Source organism: Bipolaris victoriae (genome assembly GCF_000527765.1).
Source record: "Bipolaris victoriae FI3 unplaced genomic scaffold scaffold_34, whole genome shotgun sequence".
Lineage (NCBI taxonomy): Eukaryota > Fungi > Ascomycota > Dothideomycetes > Pleosporales > Pleosporaceae > Bipolaris > Bipolaris victoriae.
The window spans coordinates 153,254-174,620 of NW_014575358.1; the positions used below are offsets into that span (position 1 = coordinate 153,254).

The window sequence follows — 21,367 nt, forward strand, 5'->3', positions numbered from 1 at the left end:
AAAACCTCGTCATTAATCCCACCCGCTCCTATCACGCACCCGCCGCTGACCCATCCTCGCTCCTGTCCCGTATTCCCTCTGCCCTTGGTTATTCCCCAGTACCGTGCTGTCCCGATTGTTAAACAATGCGTTGGCATTGCTTTCCGTGTACCCTGGCGGAACGGGCCATTGCATTTCGCTCGAGCTAAAGGGATAGCTTCCGAGGTCTGTATCCACACTTGTAATATTAGCATGGCTCCGCGCAGAAGTGTTGAGCGGATGCTGGAGCACGCTGTCGGGTTGTCGGCGGTCGAGAAACGAGTTGTCTGGGCTGTCAAAGTCGGGTCTTGTAAGCCGGAAACTGTCTTCCATGCGCGACTGGGTTCGGGGTGGAGGGAGAGCGGATTCGGGATGATGGTGAGAGAGCGAGTCTACTCTTGGACTCAGGATAGCATTGCCGTTGGTGGTGTTTGTGTTATCGCGATGGCTCTCACGCGTTGCGCGTGGTCCAAACGTCTCGCCTTGTAATCGTGGTTTCCAATCGTGCATTCCATCTTGTATCACGCGTTCGTAGTCTTCGTTCAAGCTAGGAATTGCCTTGTGGGACAGGGAGAAGTTGTCGATTTTCTCGCCGAGACGTTGGATTTCGTTTTGCATCAGGGTCGCCCCATCAAGACTGGGTGGGGGTGGGGGTAGTGCATGTTGAGGCGGTGGGCTAGGAAAAGAATGCGCTGCTGCTTCAACACTGCGCGAGTTGTCGGAACGGTTGGTGCGTTCATTACGCAGTGGGGCCTCGAGTTCCACAGGGGCGTTGGGAATGGGCATGGGGTCCCATGAACGCTGCCAGCACCATGATTGCTGTTGTGTGGCTTCCAAGTGCTCTGCCTGGCCGTTACTCACCCATTCAGGCAGGCGCTTCAAGTCTGTATTGAGGAAGTATCGGACCCCGTCAGTGTACTTAAGGCCTTGGACGTCAACGGACAGAGTGGAGAGGACTTGAAGGATTCCGTAGAGAAGCACCCAGCGTCCGAGACGTGCTTCGCGTGGCGACATTTGCTTCAGGCTGGTCGTGAGCTCGAATTGCTCGCATTTATCGATCAGAGTAGATCCTGGGTAGCACACTGGTCAGAACAAAGTTACTGTAGTCTCCCGATAACATCAGCTTACCATGGAAGTTGGCCTCTAGCTTTTCAATGTTCGTCGCATCACTGAAGATAATAGAAAGCTGCAAGTTTGCTTTCGCGTCTTTTGTGGTATCCTTGGCCTTATCCTTCTTCAGTGATGCAAAGAAGCCCTTCTTCTCTTTTTCTTTGACATCTTTTGGTACCTCCCTTGGCAGTAAAGGGTATGGATGTGGTATATGTGCATAGCCATTCTTCGCGTCGTATCTGACCAACATGTCCGTCATTCCAAGCTCCGGTAGATCTGCACTGAAGTTATCATTCTTGCGATGGGCCATCTCCCATTTTCTAGTTGCGCGCTCTTCCCTGGGATTCCAGAAAACATCTCGATCGACAAAATATTCGTAAAGAGACCCAAAGTCTTCCTGTAGTCCATGCACCACTTTGCGGTTGAGCCAGGTTTTGTCAGAACTCGGTGGCCAATTGCCGTAGATGCCTGTGAAATGGGAGATGAGAAACTGTCGAAAATGTTGATAGCTCTGGTAAACCGGACTATTGGTGGCCTTTGGCATATCTTCCCATAGATCACTGAAGTCGAAACTGGACAGTTTATCCTCCGCCTCCATGATACGCAGTCGCAACGTCTTTCCGGCAATGCCTAGGTTCCGTCGAGTGACGACTGACAAACGCTTAAAGTCTGAACGGTCTTCAAGTTCTGGTGTCATGACGCCAGACAAGTGGACAAAACTTTCGAGGTATCCTTGTCTCCATCTCACAGTGTCTTGCTCCGCCCATGCGAGAAGTCCAAGAGCATGCTGGATATTGCCGCGCAAGTCGTCTAAGCCGTGTTGACCCAGGTAGTTTGTAATCATTTGTACGCTACGCTCCCGAGCCGTTATGCCTGATCTGGCATCTGAATCAAGGTCGTACATCACTTGTATCTCTGGTTGTAGTGTGCACAGCATTTCATACACATCTGAACCGACGATGGGCTTTCCATGCAACATTGCCAAAAAATTGCGGATAGCGACAAAGTGTAATCTTTGCGCCTGAGGCGTCTTCACCTTGCTTGGTGCTGTGAACCATATCTCATGGGTAGCATTGCATTTTTTGGTCTGACGAAACGACGGAGGCGAGCTTGAACGATCTAGATGGTGGTTCCTGGAGGCAGCTCTAGAATCTATACTAGAATGTACTTGGTCGATATTGTAGGATGATGGAGATCTCCCATTTGAAGAAGTTGGACTCAGCATTCGTGTCTGAGTAGATTGTGGAAGATTTGGCGAAAGCCGCCCAGATGCCGAGCTTGCGCTTTCCGAAAGTGTCCAGTCATCGACATCGTTGTCGTCTATTTGACCGTAGAGCAGAGCGTTGTTCAGCCAAGTAGAGCCTGCATTCTGCAGTACTTCCAGTTCTGCTCTTATAGAGGGCATTGGGCGATCATCGTCAGCCTGCTCCTCTTTGAAGTAAATGAGCACACTCCCATGCTGCATGTCTTCATCCTGGTACATTATGTCAGAGACAAGCGTGATGCTACGAATCAGTAACGAATACATACATATTCAAACCCTCCGTAAGGGCGCATTCCGTCTTTGCCTCCTTTCCATACTTTGAAGTTCATCCATGTCTTTTGATTAGGCGACAAGGAGTAGGGAGCCGCCGGCTCAGATCGAAATACTGGAGGTATAGGTGAAGGCGCAACCGTTTTCTTTGTTGGGACGCCCCCGCCTCTGCCGCGAGGTGCTGCAGTATCCTTGCCTTTGCCCTGAAATTTCATGTTCTCTTTGCCCTTCGAAGACACGTCCGACACCGAGGCCGACTCAGCTGTTGATGGTTTTATTCTTCGCGACCGACTTTCCGACGACACATCTGTATTGCTGCTAGACACTGTGAGAGAACGAGAAATACCGGTCCTTGGGCTAGTGATTTCGGGCGAAGTGTGCCATTCTGCAAATGTATCATGACTTTCAGAGATGGGTTCTGGGGATTTGCCTTTGGTTAAGCCTTTTTTTTCGTTTTTCTCGACTTGCTTTTGCTGGACTTTCCGACTTCGAGCGCCTCGAGCCGACATTTCTAAGCGATATTGCAGACGGAACCCCTGAGTTGTGTTTAGAGATACGTCCTTGGTAGTGATGTGGGGTCGTGTGAGGGCAGTATCGAATATCCAGAAAACTTTCCTGGGCGAATCTGACGAGGATTCGGGGGATTTGGATACTTTCGTGTCAGACAATCTGTGGCGCTGGTTGATGGCTTAACGTTTCCAGTGGATACTTGAATTGTGCAGCATAGCCGAAGTGTCATCAACAAAAGGACAATATATGTTGGGACGATTTGCCAAAGTCGTAGTACTCGGTTGAAATAGGGACAGGCAAGAGCGCAGCTGAAAGAAAATGCGACTACGCCGCAGGAAGGCGTCAAGGCAACCAACACAGGCACATAAGAACACAAACAAAGGTCCAGAAAGTATGGAGAGCGGGATAGGTTTGGGATTGACCAGGTTGCCTGCAGCTGCATGGGCTGGAGCAATACATATTGGAATCTAGCTGTTCTCGAAGATTGATGTCTGTCCGTCCCGGCACTCAGGATGCGGAGCACAGGGCAGTGTCAGATGCGGACTGGCTGCTGATAAGAACTTTACGCCTACCGGTTGCTGCATGTTCATCCGCGAAGCGAGCAGCCACAGAGCAAAAGCGACGTCTTTGCAGGAAAGCTGCATAGCCGGACAGGGAGGCCAATAGCAGTGCATGTCTTGGGTGTCGGGGGTCAAAGGCGGAGAAGTGGCCCAGCCGAGTATGTTGACAAGCCGGCTGTTGTGCTCGTCTCAGGCGTCAGCAATCTCCTTGCTGTTGAATAGGGGACGGAGACGGCACGACGGGAGTCGAATCTTGCTGACACAGTGTGACGTTCAGGAGACGCTAGCATGGGATACTGCACTCTACATACTTGGAGAACGATGATTGACACGGGCTCGGGATTGACAGATTGACACAGGGCTCAACTTTGGTCTGGAGACGCAGATAGCGTACATACTACACCTAGGGTAGGGGAGCTTGGACCCAGGGCGCTGGATGATGAGCAAAAAGCTCGCCTGCAGGGCGGGGCCGGGGAATGCTGGATTGGATGGCATCCATCTCTCTCAGTGGTGCGTCTGGCACACGGGAAGTGGGTTGGGCGGCGACAGCTGTGTGTGTTCAAGCTGCCTGGGCCCACCGCTCATGCCCGCCTATGTGCGCTGGCGGCTTGAACGCGAACCCAGCGTAGCGACGACGCACCGAGGATTGGGGGTCTGGCGTGTGGATAGAGGGTTAGCGCTGCGAAGACGTTTGATAGCGGCTGCTGGCTCGAGGCCGGTGTGTGTATGGGTGGTGTGGGTGAGTGGGTATGTTGTTTGACGAGGACATGGTGGTGTGTTGGTTGGCCAGAAATGCAGAAGGCACCATCCAGCCACACAATACCAGCCTCCCCCGCCATTCGCCCATGCCCACTTTAAAGTATCGCGCCCGGTTTCCATCTACAATACGTCACATCGGCTCACCTCCCCGAGCATTGTCGCATACCATCGCCCGCTCGTAGGCAAGGCAGAAACTGACCCTGGACCGCTCCAAATCATAAAAGCACACCATTCGACCCTTCTTCTGCTTCTGCTTCTGCGCGTCGTCATTCTGCATCTTCTCGTCGCATTGCAGTAGTACCCCACCGGGCCTCACCCATCTGCTGCTCTCCCACTACACATAACTCTCTCTTGCGTCGAGGCCGCCTTGCCCGCACCGACTACCATCATGTCCTTCGCCGGCTTGTCCTTCATCTTCTGGCGCATCTTCCAGTTCGTCACCCTCATACCGACGCTGGGTATGCTGGCCTGGTTCGTCGATTGGTACAACTCGCGCCAGCTCCTCACCCCAACATCCATTCTTGTTCTCTTCATCGTCTCGGTACTCGGTGCAGCATGGGTCATGGCCACTCTCTTTCTCTACACACGCGCCAGGCACTCCGCTAAATTCGTTGCCTTTGTCGACCTCTTGTTCGTTGGCGCCTTTATTGGTGCCGTCTATGCGCTCCGAGGCATCGCTGATGCAGACTGCTCCAGCATCAATCGCAGAGGATCTTACAGCACCGATCTGGGGTTGTTCACCGTTTCTGGAAACACCTGGGGTTTGGACGTGGACCGTTCCTGTGCTATGCTCAAGGCGTCGTGGGCATTCGGAATCATGTAAGTATTTCAACCCGATAAACAAGTACGCTGGTACTAACACCGAACTCAGGAACATCATTTTCTTCTTCATCACTTCAATCCTGGCCCTGCTCGTTAGCCGCCATCACCGTGAAGATCGTGTCATCGTTAAGCGCGAAGTTCACCGATCTCGTCACGGCCACCGCTCTCGTAGCCCCCGCTACTCCTCCACCCGCAGCCGCAGCCGCAGCCGACGCAGCTATGTTGTATAAGCGCTTGCTGTCACGAGTATGAAACGTTTGCATAATCAGAATATCATGAGTATGAGAATCCGGGACCCACGAGGGTTTGGGAACATGTGGCAGACGAATGTGATTATATTACGAATTTTCTTGGAAATGCCGCCATTTCGCCAATGTCTGCAGGTGCAGGTATTGGAACACAAGTGGAATGAATTGGCACGATTACGACGATTGTATGAGGATATCCCCTAGTGTCGAGGTTTTGCATTGTTTGTTTATTGTAGATAGCCGCATAATCTCGAATATGATTTCAAACTCCACCAACAATAACATGGCCATGATGACTTGGGCAAACATAGACTTGCTCACACTAGCAACGGCTAAGTTGTGTGGGGCCAAACAACGTGTCAATTGACAAAAAACCGGTCAACCACGTAGAAAACAAAGTTGTTGATGCCGGGATATCCGTGGTTTGCATAGGGCGACGTTTGACTCGCATCGACCCTGAGTCCCTGACACGCCTTACACCGCTGCAGCCCGACCACGACGCTAGTGAGCTAACACCACACGAGCAATTCTTTCTCACAGGGCCTCTGAAGAGCTTTGGGCATGACCAGCAAGGCATTTCCCATGGTTACAAAAAACACGGCTTGACGACTTGCGGTATGAGAATGTAGTTGATATCTTCTTTTGTACAAAATGCATGGTGCGCGGATTCCATGCCGGCCCTGCTCCCATATATGCAATTCCTCTTTCTCGTGATACCGGTGCAAAGACCTCTTACAAAATACATAGTACAGTGATACTGCTGCTACCACACTCTGAAAAGAGCCATGCCTCCCAATTGCCGCTCCACACACTCTCTTGCCTCTAGGATGCCCCGATCTGTCGTGACAAACATGCACTCGCCAGGATGCGTAAGTCCCTTTACGTAGCTCGACTCGCGCGTTCGTGTAATCTTGCCCAGATCCTCGCTCGTCAGCCATATCCGCCGTGTGGGCTTTGAGATCAGCTTCATGTTGGTCAGAACTGGCTCGTTCTGCCAGTACTTCAGTCCCAGCCATAATCTCCTCCGCGCCGGGTTCTCTGGTACGTGTACGTCGTGAACCTGCTCGTGGCCGAGTGGCGCCTGCTCTTTCTGGCCTCGTGGAGTCGTGACTGGGTAGGCAAGCCAGGGCTCGTCTTTGAGCTTTTGCGCCATATGTTCTAATTGCTCGGGATCTTGTTGTGCTTGTAGGAGAAAAGGCTTTGGTGGTGTGGGTCCGCCGAGCGTGACAGAAGAGAGGAAGCCTTCGCGCTGTAGGCCCAGCGCAATTTTGACATGCATTTTAGAGACGGGTATTGACGTCAGCCCGAGTCTGGCTTTGGATGCATTTTGCATGTGCGAGCACACGTGTGCTAGGTTGACGAGAGACATGGCGGTGGTGGTGATAGGATTTTGCCCTCAATGGGCTGAGAAGCGAGCGGGCGCGATGGCGGGGGAGGGAGGGGGGTTATGTTCTCCAGGCGATGGGCTGTACTGGCTTCGCAATCAGTTGGCGGCGATGCTCGACGTAGCGGCGAGGCTCAATTGCGCGTCGTGGTGTTGTCGGCGGATTGTTCAATTGCAGCAAATTTCTGGATTGGCTCGGAAGTCCGCAAGTCACGGGTGGATCGTCCCTCGGCGACTGCGATTCGATGGAAGCTTGCCAGCGCCTAGTCAACTCCCCCGCTAACAGGCGGGCGCTTCGAGGACGACACAAATAGAAGTCTACGCAGCTATTGCCAGGAGCTATGGTCCGATTACATGATAGCCTTGTACCCTATATATGCCTTTGATTTCTCCATGCTCGTCTTGAATGCTAACAATCTGGCGTTACTACTACTCAGCCGCAGCCTTCTCCACATATTAGGCTGTCAGATAGCTTGGACGCCCGACTAGACACACACTCACACTAACACAATGCCTCCACAGCAGGGTGAAGTGTCACTCTTGACACTGTAAGTAGTACGCCTTTAGGCGGGAAACGCCCTATTTTCTGACATTTTCCACAGCTTCGCAGATGTGCACTACTACATCTCTCCGCCTACACAAAACCCCCCGCACCACCGCTTCGACAAGAGCTCCTATGTCTATCTCTACCACAATCCCATGCGCCAGAGTGGGCGCATCGAGATAGCAAACCATGCAGGCACTCCCCATCAAGATGCATTTGCCGGTCGTAAGTCTTCGCGAAAAGATATGTCTTACAGGGCGCAAAGGCTGATGGCGGGTACTGCACAGAGCTGGACACAGTGAAGATTGAGCAGACATACAAGCACCCATGTCTGTTCACCCTGACAGTCGACGCATTTCAAAGCCACAATGGAACCGCAAGCCCTCATCAGGACATGTCGCAATGGCACCTCCCTACCCCTGACCCCTCGAACCAGGGCAAATACATGTACAGGCTACATACAGTAGATATATACTTTTGGACGCCAGAGGACGCGAGTCTCTTTCTAGACTCCATCCGGAGAGTACTACAGCCACACCAACTACAGATCACGCGCAACCCCAATGCAACCCCAATACACTCCGAGCACAAGAACGATACGTTCAGTCCCGTCATCGCTCGACTGGAGAATGCGGCGATATCACACACTAGCCGGAGCCCAAGTATCAGCACTACACAGTCATTCCCTGGTCCTCCAAGTGCTCCCCCACCAACATCACCCCCTGCAAGCGAGCAACCGCCCAACTACGCCCCAATGGCTTACAACCCTGCTGCGCCTGCCGCCCCTGAACCCATTGCTCATCGCGAGAAGACACCCCCGCCAGAAGATGCCAGTGATGGAACTGGTCTTGGAGCCTCTGCTGTGCATGACCAGCATGCCGCGCAGTACAGCAATCCTTTACAAGCATCGTTCGCCCCCCAGCCAACGTCGGGAGCATACTTTCCTGGACCACCTGCTCCAGGACAAGGCTTCACTGGTCCACCTGGTGTGCAGCGTACAAACACTACAGGGTCAGTACCAAGTGCACCACAGAGCCCGCCATCATTTGCGCCACCACCATCTGCTCCTCCCCTAGGTCAAGTCAACAACACTCCACCCCCGCCAGGATTGAGCCGGACTTCGACCATGCCTGTTCAACAGTATGCCAGTGCCAACTACCCCAATTCCCCTGGCTTTCCTCCAGCTCCTCATTCTCCTCCAGCACATTCAGCCGTGCCCTCGCCTGGCTTTCCACCCCAGCAGTACCAGCCCATGGCTTCTCCTGGCTACTCACAATTTCAATACGGTAGTACAGCAGCACAGGCAACACAAGCGCAGAACATACACCAGCAGGTCTACAGGCCGACTGAGAGCGAAGCTGCTGTGCACCACCACGAGAACCCAAATGCACCACAACGCAACTCCAACATTGGCAAACGGGTAGACAAGGTTGAGAAGGGCATTGGCAGTTTCTTGAAGAAATTGGACAAGAAATTTTGAGGGCCCGTCAAACGAGCGCAATGTTTTTGTACCTCCTTTGAAACTTTTTTTAGCAAGCGTAGACGTGTGACGGAGTGACGGCCTTGATTGATGAAATTACAAACATACCCCTGTATACATTTCACCGCCACAAGGGGGACAAGGTCGACTGTGCCACTTTGAGGGGATAGATCGACGCATGAATACGCACGTGAATTTGCGGTTGCTATGCCGGCCGAGGGCTAGGTCTAATCAGAATTTGGTGCTAGCGTATCCTTGAGTCTGCAAGCACCCAAAAATAGCACGAGGCTTTTGGAATGACAAGGCTAGAGTTTGCCTCCCAACGCTGATGTGAGAAAGCTAGAGGTAAAAGTCGATGATGGTGCCGGTGATGCCAGAACCCCGCATGTGGACAGCAAAGTGGTCAATCGGCATGATAGTGACATGTACATGTTTCTTTTGAAGCTGGGATGTATACGCAGCCTTCTCCTTAGCCTAGGGCCCCAGCCACAGACCCCTGGCCACAGCTTCCAATCAACACAGCATTCTGCATCATTCATCAGCCAGCCGCCAAGGCAGGTATCCGGGCGCAGCCCAGAACATAGCTTACACCAGTTCCCCTCCCCATTGCTGTTCACTTGTTCCCATTTCTATACACCTATAACGCCGAACATCCTAACCACAGACACGGGCTTCGCGACGCTTGCCTGGCTGTTTGGCCGCAACGGTTCGACGCCTCTTAGTAGCGCATAACAAGGCCGAGGACGCGGACCTGCCGAAGCCTGGGCGATCCACACTACTCGGAACGAGTGATCTCATTGCGAAAACAAAGCTCCGTTCACACTTCTTGGTTGACGCACTTACCGTTTGACCGTTTGGCCGTTTCGACGTTTCGACCTTCCGACCGGACCGGTACAGGGTCTTATCAGTACTATGTTTTTGCCCGCCCATCATGCCACCGACGAGGCTTTGGGGAAACGAGAACTCTCCAACCAGGCCAGGACCTTTGTTGTTGTATGTCGAATCCCTCCCGTCCTTGCCCGCCTGCTACAACCAACCCCGAACGCTTTGCCCGACTCAAATTTTGCTAACGCTTTGCCACACAGGTTGGAATCGCTACCGGAGGTATCTTTACGATACTCATAATCACATACTTCCTCACCATAAAGTATCGCGCACCGTCCGCCAACGCCCGCAAAGCCCAACAGGCACAAAAAGACAAGCTACCCTCGCTGTTCTCGTGGAAGAACTTCCGCAAGCGCCCGCGCCGAAATGAGTACTCGACCAGTTTGCAGGATACCGAGTACCGCGGAAGCACCAGTAGAGCAAGCGGTGAGATGAGCGGCGCAGCAACAGGAGATCCCGAGAGGCACATTGGCAGCACCAACGCGAATGGCGTTGACCGGAATACCTCAATTCGCAGTGTTATGACGCTCCCTGCATACTCTTCCGCCGCGAGGGAAAACGAGAGGGTGCTGGCACGAGAGGGCGAACGGGCAGGCATGGACAACGTCATTGAACTCCCAGAAACACAAGATGAAGAAGAAATGCAACGAGAGCAGGAGATGGAGTCTCTGTACCAAATCCGACTGGCACGACGAGTCGAAGCAGCGGAACGAGAAGCACGCCGACAAGCGCGGAGAGAGGCACGGGCACGAGGCGACGTCCAGGCACTTGCAGACATTCGACGAAGAGCAGAAGAGGCAGCAGATCTCTCTGTATCACAAATGCTCATTGCAGAGCATCAAGCCAGAACACGAAGCCGTGAGCAACGAGTCTCGTCTGTAGCCTATGGTGATCTCGGTGTTGCAAGGCACGATGGCACTCGTTTACGCGCAAACTCTTCAGAGAGCGACCATCGTCCCCTGCTTGACTCGGCCGCCTCGTTTGCTAGTGGAGGCGGTCGGTCTCGTGGCTACACTAACGATACCCATCAACGCGGCCTCTCCGTAACCTCCCTCGCCCAATCTGTCGAGTCCCACGGATCCGACGACTACGACTTTGCCGATGCTTCCCGTACCAGCTCGCACTCACATTCGAACGGCAACAGTGAAGGGTTCGAGGTGATATCTCTAAACCCAGAAACAAGTCGCAGTGGAAGCAGCGCACCGTCGCCACACGTAGACATTCCAGCAGAAGAAGCCCCTGCATACGAAGACCCACCAAACTACGAAAGCCCTATCAATACCAGAGCCCCGCAATTACCGGCTCTGAATCTGGACCTGGAACGGCTGCCCAGTATACAGATTACTACAGAGCCAACCCCCGTAGATGGGCGAGCGACATCCCCACTGCGATGATGATGATGATGATTCTCCTATCTAACTCTTTTATTTCTCTTAAATAAAATCATCTATTCTTTGGCTATTTAATACTGAATCTAGATGGCCGTTTGCAGCTTCTCAGTCTTTTCCAACCTTTGCTCGAAAAGAGTTTACTCGTTCATTTATACTCTTAGATTCACACATCAAACGATTATACGAAGGCATTGCTGTTAGAGACGCATTTTTTATATACACAATTTTTGCATAATTTGTTTTACTTTCTCATCTGCGCCATACGAGGGCGTGTATACACGGCAAAGAGTAGGCGGTCCAAGCTGTGGAAAATAGGTTGCTTGGTCTCGTGGATGGATGCTTTCTGGGGAGGATTTTGCTATAGGGCATCACTGAGATAGTCTAGTAGATAGTAAATATGTAGCCCGAGAGTCTCTCAAAAATGTTTAATCGCATTTTGTTTGGTCAAGAAAGAAGAGCCAGTCTTGACGTAAGCAACTAGAGTAGTCCGAACCTTACCTTTCCTGTTGTTAGTAAATAAGGCGCAGGAGAAATGGAGGTGACGTTCTAGTATCAAGATACCATGCTATTTCTTCTGTCACTACTAGTACACTTCCTAGAAATTAATGGTACAGCCTACATTGCACCATCAGAAAACATATGGGCACTGCTCAACCATTTCCTAGTAAGTCTGGGCATCGCATCCATAGCCACTATATGCACAAGCCACGAGACCCGCTTCCACATGTGTCTGAGAACGCACCACAGCATATACAAGGTTTATTTGAAGCCCCCCCTAGAGACTGATGGCAGTGGCACCTCAACAGATGCCAGGCTGGGTCATATTTCCTTGTGACTTTCTCACTTAAGGCTTCAGGCTTGTAAGCACACCGAACTGTAATTCATCCTTGTTTCCAGGCTGCTCAGACTTCTCATTCACTAAATTCCACCGTAACTGTCTGTTGCAATGGCGGAAGCGAGTGCTTCTGAGATGTCTGGGGGGGTTCTGGATAGCATGAGACTCGGGCTCTTTGGATACCAGAAGAGTGTGTACTAGCATAGAGTGATACTTCTAGGTATGTCTCAAGGTCGTCTGGAATGGAGCTTGAAGGCAAGGTACTGTTTCTCGTTGAGGTGATGGCGGATTTTATGTAGTGGCCTGTCGATTCTGTAAAGTAGCTGCGAAGAGGTCATCCAAGAAAACTCTCCTCAGTAGATTGATCCGGTTCTTGGTGATATGTCGGCTTCATTCTTCGAAAGATTCCTCTAAGGTCGCTCTCCTGGGGATGGAGATACTGATGCAAATTGTTATGGCAAGATCATCACCTCTCCTTTGCCTACCAAAATAGCACCAGGGTGAAATACGTAGCCTCCCAAATAAAACCCTAGGCACCTGGTCATTGTTCTAGTGTCAAGTGTTCCTACGAGACTTTTCTTGATCACACTAAAGTGACAGATTGACTCAGTCCAGTATCAGAAATTCGCCCAATAGGATACTGGATGTAAGACTGGTCGACCTATCCAGTCATAGTATGAACTTTCTACAAGAAGCCGCAGGAATACTTCAACAGTTCTTCCAAAAGTAGCTGCTGAGTGCCCCTACTTTCTAACGCATGACCAGTAATACCTCCAATAGTGGGAGTGTTATGTAGAATATAGCAATTGGCAAACGTAGCGAAAAGGACGAGAAAAAGCTCTACAGCACATCATATACTTCTTCTGGGCTTTAATCTGACGATGCAAGGTTGACACAGGCTGGAAATGGTGAGATGCATTTAATCATCGATGGGTGTAAAGAGAGGAAGAGGATGGACTCTTTGCCCTCTAGTCGTTACATGAAAATGCGAAATTTTCAAGCACTATGATCTTTGTCTTTTATTCCTGCTAGAATCCCTGCTTAATGAAACCAGCCTTCGGAACATGGTCACGTTATAATTATTCGATGTGGATCAATATCATCGTGTCCTCAGCAACCAATGGCTATATAACCAACAAAACGTTTCGAAGAAGGGATCTGTTCTAAGGGTTCCGAAGATGTCAATGACATCGAACCAGGCCTATATCTTCCCCTGAATCGAGTTCCAAGACGTGTATAATCGTCAGCTCGATATTTACAACTAACAGCCATGCACCTAACAAAGAATGGCAAATCCAAGGCTTAGTGCATGCATGCAGGATGTACAATATGAAGACCTCATGTAAGTAAAAATTACCATGAAACTGTATACATGCGCTCAGATATCCAATCCTACCATCGGCGAGATAATATTCCACAGGTACCACCTCCCCCTTTTACGCATTCGACAGTCCCATAATTCTCTACCTACCAGCCCCCCCCTCCCTAAATCCCCTTACACGTAGGAAAGTGTAGCAATACATTGAGCTACTGTGGCAAGACAAAATTTGCAGTCTTCAAGAATATTTGTATATAGCCGTGATCGGAACCCTCTTGCTTTACCAGTATACCATGAGAGATACACATATCGTTCTGACGCCCTTGTTGGTATTACTATCCCAGAGCCCGTTTCGATCATCGTCGATCAAGGTGATGTTGATACAGGATATTAAAGTATATTTATCGATTATCGAGAAGTAAATCCCCAGCCATGACAAAATTCAACATGCTAAATTGCTTGCATTGAAGGCTCTAGGTACAAAGGAGTACCAAGGAACTCGCCGCTCTTGAGAAAATAGAGCTTGAAAAGGCAAATTATAAAAAGAAGCCTCTTCTGTTTATGAAACTAAAAATTAGATTTTGTTAGAGAAGAAACATTAGAAGCTAGCAGTGATAATACCCGCCCTTGAATGGATGACGACCTCAAGAAACGAATTGCCGCAACGTCTATCTAATATTTCCTTTGAAGTTCCCTCTACGTTGGGAATAATTGAATGATTAGATTTCGTGATTGAGAAAGGTCCGCAGAGGGTCACCTATTCTGATGTTAAAATCCCTAAAAAAAAAACTATCCCCGCAACTGTGTTTTCCTTCAAGGAATGGGGGATTGGAGACAGAGAGAGAGAGAGAGAGAGCGACCTCTGAAATTTCCGAGAGAAGATGGAATAGAGAAATTTTTGACAGTTGCTGTTTACAGAATTTTTTTTTTAAAAAAAACCCCCCTGTGTCATGACAAGTATTTTTCGATTCCGAAAACCAACAAGGATATTATTCTAAAGTGCTAATGCTACCTTTCCCTTCATTCGTACGAACGCAGCAAAGACCAAAATAAATAAATAAAAACACATGCCGGTATTTCTCATCTCGCGTTATCCAGAATTCCATAAACGGTAAACTCATAGCATCTATTGCACATTGATTTGAAAGAAAAAGGCCCGAACATGACAACATGTAGAACATGTTTTCGCGCAGATTGGGTTTTTTTGCTTCCGAGTTATTTGCGGTAAGTAGAGAGAGAAGTGTCAGAATTTACAACATGTTGCCCCCCAAATCTTTTGGGGAGAGAGAGAAAGGCCCTTTTTTTCGGCGGGGCCAATGCCTGTTTCCCGTCTTCCTCAGCTGCGATAAGAAACATTGTGTAAACTTAAACTTGTTATTTTGATTGAAGAATTCATTTTTGTTATTCATTTTAGGGTCCTGAACAACGCACACACACACACACACACACACACACACACGATGTGGTCCCAAGATTGGCTTACTTACGTAGACAAGCTCGGATATTATTTTCCTCTCTTCGCTACTTACCTTCCTCCCTACCACAGTCTTTTTGCTGTCTGTCTTTTTGTTTTTGCACCGCCCCTTTGCCACTCTCCTCCGACTGGACCAGCGCAGTGACCGCGTTTTCTTTGTCTTGTCAGCAATGACCTCAATTTTTTCCCTCCCCCCACGACGGAGTGCAGATCAGATGGTTACGGCCTTTTTTCAGGGCATGGGTATACCTGTTCTGTATGGAGGCTTAAGTGTGCTTGGCGTTGTTACCACTTCCAATTGGCGTGGGCCAGGACATTGCGCTAAAAAAGACAAAAGTGTAACTAGGCTATTCTTTTGCAGGCAATTCCGCCATGTCAGGTGCTTTTGTGGCGTTCCTTTTTTGGGCCAGCAAGATCAGAGGTGCACGTTCGTTCGGAATGGATTCGTTTCGCTCCAGTCGATTGTTTGCGGGAAGAAGCGAAGGTCGGGTCCCATAGGAGTATAGTTAGGCATTGGATTCTGGAAACAAAGATATGGGCCAGATGATCTGCAGACCCTGGAGCTGGTTACGGATGTCTCGGAAGGGCTTCAGCCCTGCTGCCAGCACCAATGGCATATGGTAGCGCGCTCGTGACAGTGCTCTGGCTTGGCATGATATAACTTTGTCAACAACGCAGGGCTTGGGGTCTGGTTGTGCTCACGCGCAAACATGTTCCCATTCCCGGTCAAGCGGTTCGTAACGCCACCCATTGCTATAGCATGGCCAATGTCATGGCAGGCGGGCCATAATGCAACGTCGAGGCTACTGTGCATGGCAAGGCGCTGGATTGGGCGGTTGCGTGCTCTGAAACGGAGCGACGAGCGTGCTGGACAGGACCTCTGGACGAACAGGACGTGTTGAAGCGATATTGCACATGTTTGGGGCGCAGAGCTTAGCTGGCCGGAAGGGGACTAGCGTCTCTTGTGCCAACGCGACCAACACTGCTATTTCCGGGGTAAGATCAATCAATCGCCCCCCCCCCCCCGTGCATAGCCAGCCACTGGTCAAAAGTAATTATTCCGAGGGATTATCGAGGGTAATGCGTTGCTGATTTGTACTGACACCAAGTAGAGTTTGTTTGCATGTGTCTCACGCACGGCTGGGCTATATTGATGTGCTGCTACACTAGCATACTAGGCGAAAGAAACAATCTACGTGCCGCCGCCGACTCCTTTTATCCGGGATTCTAGAATACTGTACAGAGTAGGGCCTATCTTGCTACCCTTTGCTCCGAAAACACGACCTGGGTGCATCTCCCGCGTCGTCAGTCTCACAGGCCATCACCATACGCCCTGCTGATTGGCTGGCCCGCCCATGTGCATGTGTTCCATGCCGTGACGCAGGGCGCGCTAGATCGTTGATGGCGTGGATGCTCCGCTGTGTGGTCGTTGCGCCATGATGGCCTGAAGTTTGAGCGCCCGCCAGACGTAGTATCGCACATTATCCACACGCTTCAGGAAGGTCAGGTAGATTACCCGCCTGCTTGTCGGAGCTTTAACAAGATCGATATGCGCCGATAGGCCAGTGCGAAGACGAGCAGATACCATGACTGCTTTGCCAGTCCAAGGCCACTTCTTGGTTTCTTCTTCAGGGCCCAGCGAATAGGGGAACCTTGCTCCAAATGGCACCATAGTAGCGTGATACACACGACTTCCATGCGGATCGTCCCTCTTTCATGCATGGGCCAAACATGATGACGAGCAAAGAAAACATGCACATCGACACATCTCGCGCGACCGTTGACGAGGGGCGTTTTTTTGGATTTTGTAAAGATGCGAATGTGGCTTCTAGCCACAACCTTCCAAGTCTACTCTACCAACCAACCGTCGGCTCTCGCTTCCATATCAACCGAAGAGGAACCGGCCACATGCCTCTACACGACCTAGACAGGCGCCACCGAATCATTGGTGCAGCGCCCAGAGTCATGGAGTGTTGACAATAGAGTGGGACCCCGGGCCTGCCGGGCGTGGTCCTTGTGTTGACTGCATGCCTGATCTCATGCTGGTCAGATGACGCTCAATTGTTCACCTCTGCCCTAATCGAGCACTTTACTGTGTGTCTATGTGTGTGCGGGGGACGGGAAGCACGTTGATGACATGCAGTCTAAAGGATTCCGAGGAGCTTCTGGGGCCATGTCGCATGCTACTAGTAGTACCAGTGCGCCAAAGACGCTGACCATCAAGCTGGAGTCGTACTATTAGATTAGTCTACATACTCTACTGTAGCCTCTACAAGACTTCCCCACGCCGGCTATTGTACGTTTTGTATAGACATGGCTGTCAAAGGAGTAATAGGCTAACATCCTTCTCCGTTGCGTCTGCGGCATGGATGCCACGAGCTGCGCTACCATCCTAGCGCGTCCCGTACTATCGGTGGGGGACTGGGGGGAGGATCCAACCCTCCAGCTTACAGTGGGCCCCCAGATTACAATTCTTCGCTGCCATGCGGAGGAGGCACTCAGCATGCCTGACCCATCTGCCAACCGTGCATCACCTACTTGATCTGCCTGTTCCCGGCGCCGGTCCTACAACCTTTTTTTTCCCTGCGCCACCCATTTCCTTTTCCCTTCCATACCTGCTCCATGCCTGGCCCACTCGGTATGATATTTTCGAACAGCAAGACTGGTCTTGTTTTTGGCATGTAACATCTTTGCCCTCCATCAGACGAGACGAGACGAGCGTCAACCCGCCTAACCTGCTGCAATGACCCCTCAGCACCACGACTCCGATTCTGCGTCGTTTGTCCTACCAGACCACATCCACCCATGGTTACGCGCAGTCGTCGTTTTGGGCTTTGTCAGCTTCTTCGCCTCAGTATCCCTTCTACTGGTACTCACATACAAGCTTGTGTCCTGGCAACTCCGCTCCAAACGGAGTAACCAATTCGTCATCCTAATCTTCAACCTACTCTGGGCAGACATACAACAATCCCTTGCTTTCCTACTAAACGTCGAATGGCTGAGACTGGGATCCTTGGAAGTAAAAAATCCGGTTTGCTTTGCGCAGAGTTGGCTAGTCTCGACGGGTGACTTGGGAAGCGGCATCTGGTGTCTCGCCATCGGTCTACATACCTTTGCGTCCGTCATCCTAAACTATCGACTAAAACCCCGGGCCTTTTACCTGACTATATTCTTGCTATGGTTATTCATCCTTGGGATTTCTACCGTTCCCATCTTCGTGCATGGCAAGGGCATCTACGTTCGATCCGGTGTATGGTGTTGGATCAGTCATAACCATGAAGACCTTCGACTATGGACCCACTACTTCTGGATCTTCATCGCGTAAGCACCACGCTGTCAGTCCAATGGTTCATGCTAACTCTTCTACCAAGTGAATTCGGCAACGTCATCATATACGCCCTTATCTATGCTATATTGATCGTCCGCATTCGCTCAGGCCACTACAAGCCCGAAGAGTCCGAACGAGTACGGTCCATCGCCAACCTCATGGTCGCATACCCTCTTGTATATATCATCTGCACTCTTCCTCTCGCCAGCGCGCGTATGGCGGCCATGTCAGGCAGCCCACCATCACTAGCACGCCTCTGTCTCTGTGGTGCAATCATCACTTCCAACGGCTGGCTCGATGTCCTCCTCTACACAATTACTCGACGTATCCTGATATTCAGCGATGAGCCGCCTTCTGAAGATAACGGCATAGACACATTCGCAGTGTTCTGGGTAGAAAAGCCAACGCGCTTCGGTGGCGAATGTACAGTCGAAGCCACAAACTCGCATGGAAAGACCCGAAGGGGCAGGAACAAGAGCAGAATTACACTCTCCTCAAGCAACGATAGCTCAGATGACCTCGTCAGCGCAGGCGCCACAGACATCAAGCTTATCACAACCACCCAAGTCACCAGCGAACTAGCGCAACCCGAGGATGTCGAAGAAATGGAAGCCGGAGCGCGAAAAGCACGACCTCGAACACCAAACTCAAGATGGAGCACCGAATCGAGTGACAGCCGCAACATGAGTCTCAAGGACTTGTCTTTACCGCACATCCCATAATGAAAGTTTCTTTTCTTTTCGCCCAAGACTCATACTTACAACCCATTATCCCTCTCCCCCGCAACCACACGGGAAAACGAGCACTGCCCGAGCCGACCATACGGCATAACCCAGTGGGGGGAAAACAAGCATACTCCCTGTGGCAACCACGGTTTTCCCTTACAATGGAAGAAACACACTGCCAATGCACACTATATGTGTTCACGGCCTAGACCACTGCGCAACCGCACCAGCGAAACCTGGGAAGGGGACGGGTTGGGGTTGCGGGAACCAAAAATAAACCCCAAAACTCCCGCAATTTTTGTACATACCTTATCTTCACTTTTTTTTTTTAACGAAACACATGTCAAGCCTCGTGTACATAGACAATCAATCAAACCAAATCAAAAATCTAGGACTTTCCCCTCTCTCCCTCTCTCTCCACACATCATCTACCTTTCCTCCCCCCCCCATCTATAGATTCCAAAAAAACATCCACAATCCCTACACACAGACACCCAGCGCTTCGGATAAAGCAAATCTTCAAAAATAAACCCATCGTATAATACACCCCATCCATGTCCTTATTCCCACTACACACCCCTACCACCCCCTATCTTGTTTTTTTTTGGGGGGGGGGAGGGGGGAGGTAGACGGGGTACGTGGGTTCCGACACCCAGCGCTTCGGCAAGTGCCAAGCGTCAATGCGCCCCCAGCCGCTTTGTTTTAAGCAGGGATGGTAAGGAGTAGGTTAATGGGGTTGATGCCCTGATAATCGGTGTTTGTCTGGGAAGGAGGGTTGCGAAAGGGAAGGGAAGATGTGACTAGGATGAAGAATATCTCGAGGTTGTGAAGGAGGGATGATTAGATGGTTGGGTGTGGTTTGTGTTGGAGAGAGAGAGAAGTCTTATGGGATAGGGCGAAAAAAAAGGTAGGAGTATGGTAGTTGTGGTGGTGATACTGGGAGGGAAAATCTGGGGGGGGGGGGGGGGTTTCGATTGCAAGGTAGTAAGTATCCAAGCGCGGGTTGTTGGTTTCAATGGCCTTCAGCAGTGTATATGCACGACATCGCACGAGATATATGCGTGACGATGTTGTGTCGTAGATTGAGGATGCGCACGCGCCTTTGATTCTCTCATAGAGTGCATCAGAGACCCATACGGTATGAGATACGAATTACGAAGGGAGGTGAGTATACATGAAGCACACTAGAGCCATTGTGTTTGATAAGACCAACGAGAATTGCAGCTACAGAACCAACTACCTAACACAATGTACCACTTGCTTGTTGTAATCCTCCTCTTTCCATCGTTGCCATGAAACCCGTCGGGCATACAATACCATAAAGGAAACTCCACCTCGCTAATATGCCACAAAGGAAAATAACATACATACGTACATACATGCATACATACACACTGTTGCTGCCTTGCTGTGTAATTACCTCCAAACTAAACCGAGTCAAAAAAGAAACAGGCCTAAGAAACGAAGCCAGTAGAAGCCAAGTCATCAAAAGTCGTTAATTTAGCAATGGATTTTGTCCCCAGTACGATCTATCCCTTCATATCGAAAAGGATAAAACACAAGAAGACAATGCACACTCCTGCCTCCCCTCCCTCCAAAGAGTAAGAAAACAAGAAGAAGAGAGGCATACAATTTTCTGCAAAAAAAGCAAGACAAACAACTTGTCCCAGTTCCGATAGAGAAAAATACCCAGAAAGGTGTAAAAGAGACAGATGGAGAAAGGACGTACAACGACAACGTCCAAGTAGGTTTGGAGTAAAGAAGAAGACGAAGAGCCAAAGGCCAAGAACATAGACATCATCCCTTGTGGAGCCCAAGAAAAGTGGGCCTCAGGAAACCTTATCGAGACCGCACCCAAGCGCACTCTACGCGGCAATCGGTTGCTCTTCGCCATTGAGCTCGTCATCTTCTACATTTTCATCAACGCCAAATCCTGAATCCCATTGGCGCCTAGAGCTCTTCTTCTTGCCCTTCTTGCCAATCTTGACCTTCTCGCTTGTCTTGGCAATCTTGCCCGTGACAACGCGGTGCAGGTCAACGCCCTGCGTCTTGACTTCGACACGCTTGAGCTTCATTTCTTGTACAGCTTGAAGAGCTTCCTGGTTGCGGCGCTTGAGATCGTCGGCAAGACGTTCATTTTGTTCTTGGAGTTGGCGCTGCGAAGCAGTCAGGGCGTCGATGGTCGCGCGCGTATCTTCTTCAGCAAGGCGGAAGCGCTCCTTCATCTCTTCGATTTGAGCTTCAAGAAGGACAATCGTCTCGACACGAGCATCGCCCAAGAGACGCATCTCCGTGATTTCGTTGTTGCGGTCCTCGAGCAACTCTTCGTACTCGGCCGTGCGCTTCTCAGACGAGTCTTGAAGGTTCTTGATCGTCGCTTCATGTGACCTGATGACGGCGTTGAGAGAGTTAATCTGGTCGTTGTGCGCACCGACAATGTTC

General features: G+C 50.6%; 10 protein-coding genes across 10 annotated transcripts; 6 read left to right on the top strand and 4 right to left on the bottom strand.

Moving 5' to 3' along the window:
* Positions 1 to 12: 12 nt before the first annotated feature.
* COCVIDRAFT_15259 (hypothetical protein) lies at positions 13 to 3,171 on the bottom strand (the record flags this gene model as incomplete). Its single annotated transcript, XM_014701973.1, has 3 exons — positions 13 to 1,100; positions 1,147 to 2,602; positions 2,659 to 3,171. 3 exons carry the CDS (start codon positions 3,169 to 3,171, stop codon positions 13 to 15), a joined length of 3,057 nt encoding a protein of 1,018 aa, XP_014557459.1.
* Positions 3,172 to 4,879: 1,708 nt separating this feature from the next.
* On the top strand, positions 4,880 to 5,543 carry COCVIDRAFT_96951 (hypothetical protein; the record flags this gene model as incomplete). The annotated part of the gene is made up of 2 exons (XM_014702052.1): positions 4,880 to 5,310; positions 5,363 to 5,543. 2 exons carry the CDS (start codon positions 4,880 to 4,882, stop codon positions 5,541 to 5,543), a joined length of 612 nt encoding a protein of 203 aa, XP_014557538.1.
* A 781-nt stretch (positions 5,544 to 6,324) lies between these two features.
* COCVIDRAFT_37024 (hypothetical protein) lies at positions 6,325 to 6,930 on the bottom strand (the record flags this gene model as incomplete). Its single annotated transcript, XM_014702053.1, has 1 exon — positions 6,325 to 6,930. One exon carries the CDS (start codon positions 6,928 to 6,930, stop codon positions 6,325 to 6,327), a length of 606 nt encoding a protein of 201 aa, XP_014557539.1.
* Positions 6,931 to 7,455: 525 nt separating this feature from the next.
* COCVIDRAFT_15262 (hypothetical protein) lies at positions 7,456 to 8,969 on the top strand (the record flags this gene model as incomplete). The annotated part of the gene is made up of 3 exons (XM_014701974.1): positions 7,456 to 7,493; positions 7,548 to 7,714; positions 7,777 to 8,969. 3 exons carry the CDS (start codon positions 7,456 to 7,458, stop codon positions 8,967 to 8,969), a joined length of 1,398 nt encoding a protein of 465 aa, XP_014557460.1.
* A 423-nt stretch (positions 8,970 to 9,392) lies between these two features.
* On the top strand, positions 9,393 to 9,701 carry COCVIDRAFT_96920 (hypothetical protein; the record flags this gene model as incomplete). Its single annotated transcript, XM_014702054.1, has 1 exon — positions 9,393 to 9,701. The coding sequence occupies one exon, from the start codon at positions 9,393 to 9,395 to the stop codon at positions 9,699 to 9,701; it is 309 nt and encodes a 102-aa protein (XP_014557540.1).
* Positions 9,702 to 9,881: 180 nt separating this feature from the next.
* On the top strand, positions 9,882 to 11,248 carry COCVIDRAFT_25885 (hypothetical protein; the record flags this gene model as incomplete). Its single annotated transcript, XM_014701987.1, has 2 exons — positions 9,882 to 9,962; positions 10,055 to 11,248. 2 exons carry the CDS (start codon positions 9,882 to 9,884, stop codon positions 11,246 to 11,248), a joined length of 1,275 nt encoding a protein of 424 aa, XP_014557473.1.
* Positions 11,249 to 11,807: 559 nt separating this feature from the next.
* COCVIDRAFT_97005 (hypothetical protein) lies at positions 11,808 to 12,584 on the top strand (the record flags this gene model as incomplete). Its single annotated transcript, XM_014702055.1, has 2 exons — positions 11,808 to 12,036; positions 12,496 to 12,584. The coding sequence occupies 2 exons, from the start codon at positions 11,808 to 11,810 to the stop codon at positions 12,582 to 12,584; spliced, it is 318 nt and encodes a 105-aa protein (XP_014557541.1).
* A 4,526-nt stretch (positions 12,585 to 17,110) lies between these two features.
* COCVIDRAFT_37027 (hypothetical protein) lies at positions 17,111 to 17,377 on the bottom strand (the record flags this gene model as incomplete). The annotated part of the gene is made up of 1 exon (XM_014702056.1): positions 17,111 to 17,377. The coding sequence occupies one exon, from the start codon at positions 17,375 to 17,377 to the stop codon at positions 17,111 to 17,113; it is 267 nt and encodes an 88-aa protein (XP_014557542.1).
* A 238-nt stretch (positions 17,378 to 17,615) lies between these two features.
* Positions 17,616 to 18,922, top strand: COCVIDRAFT_25886 (hypothetical protein; the record flags this gene model as incomplete). Its single annotated transcript, XM_014701988.1, has 2 exons — positions 17,616 to 18,193; positions 18,244 to 18,922. The coding sequence occupies 2 exons, from the start codon at positions 17,616 to 17,618 to the stop codon at positions 18,920 to 18,922; spliced, it is 1,257 nt and encodes a 418-aa protein (XP_014557474.1).
* Positions 18,923 to 20,462: 1,540 nt separating this feature from the next.
* On the bottom strand, positions 20,463 to 20,819 carry COCVIDRAFT_97024 (hypothetical protein; the record flags this gene model as incomplete). Its single annotated transcript, XM_014702057.1, has 1 exon — positions 20,463 to 20,819. One exon carries the CDS (start codon positions 20,817 to 20,819, stop codon positions 20,463 to 20,465), a length of 357 nt encoding a protein of 118 aa, XP_014557543.1.
* Between the last annotated feature and the right edge of the window lie 548 nt (positions 20,820 to 21,367).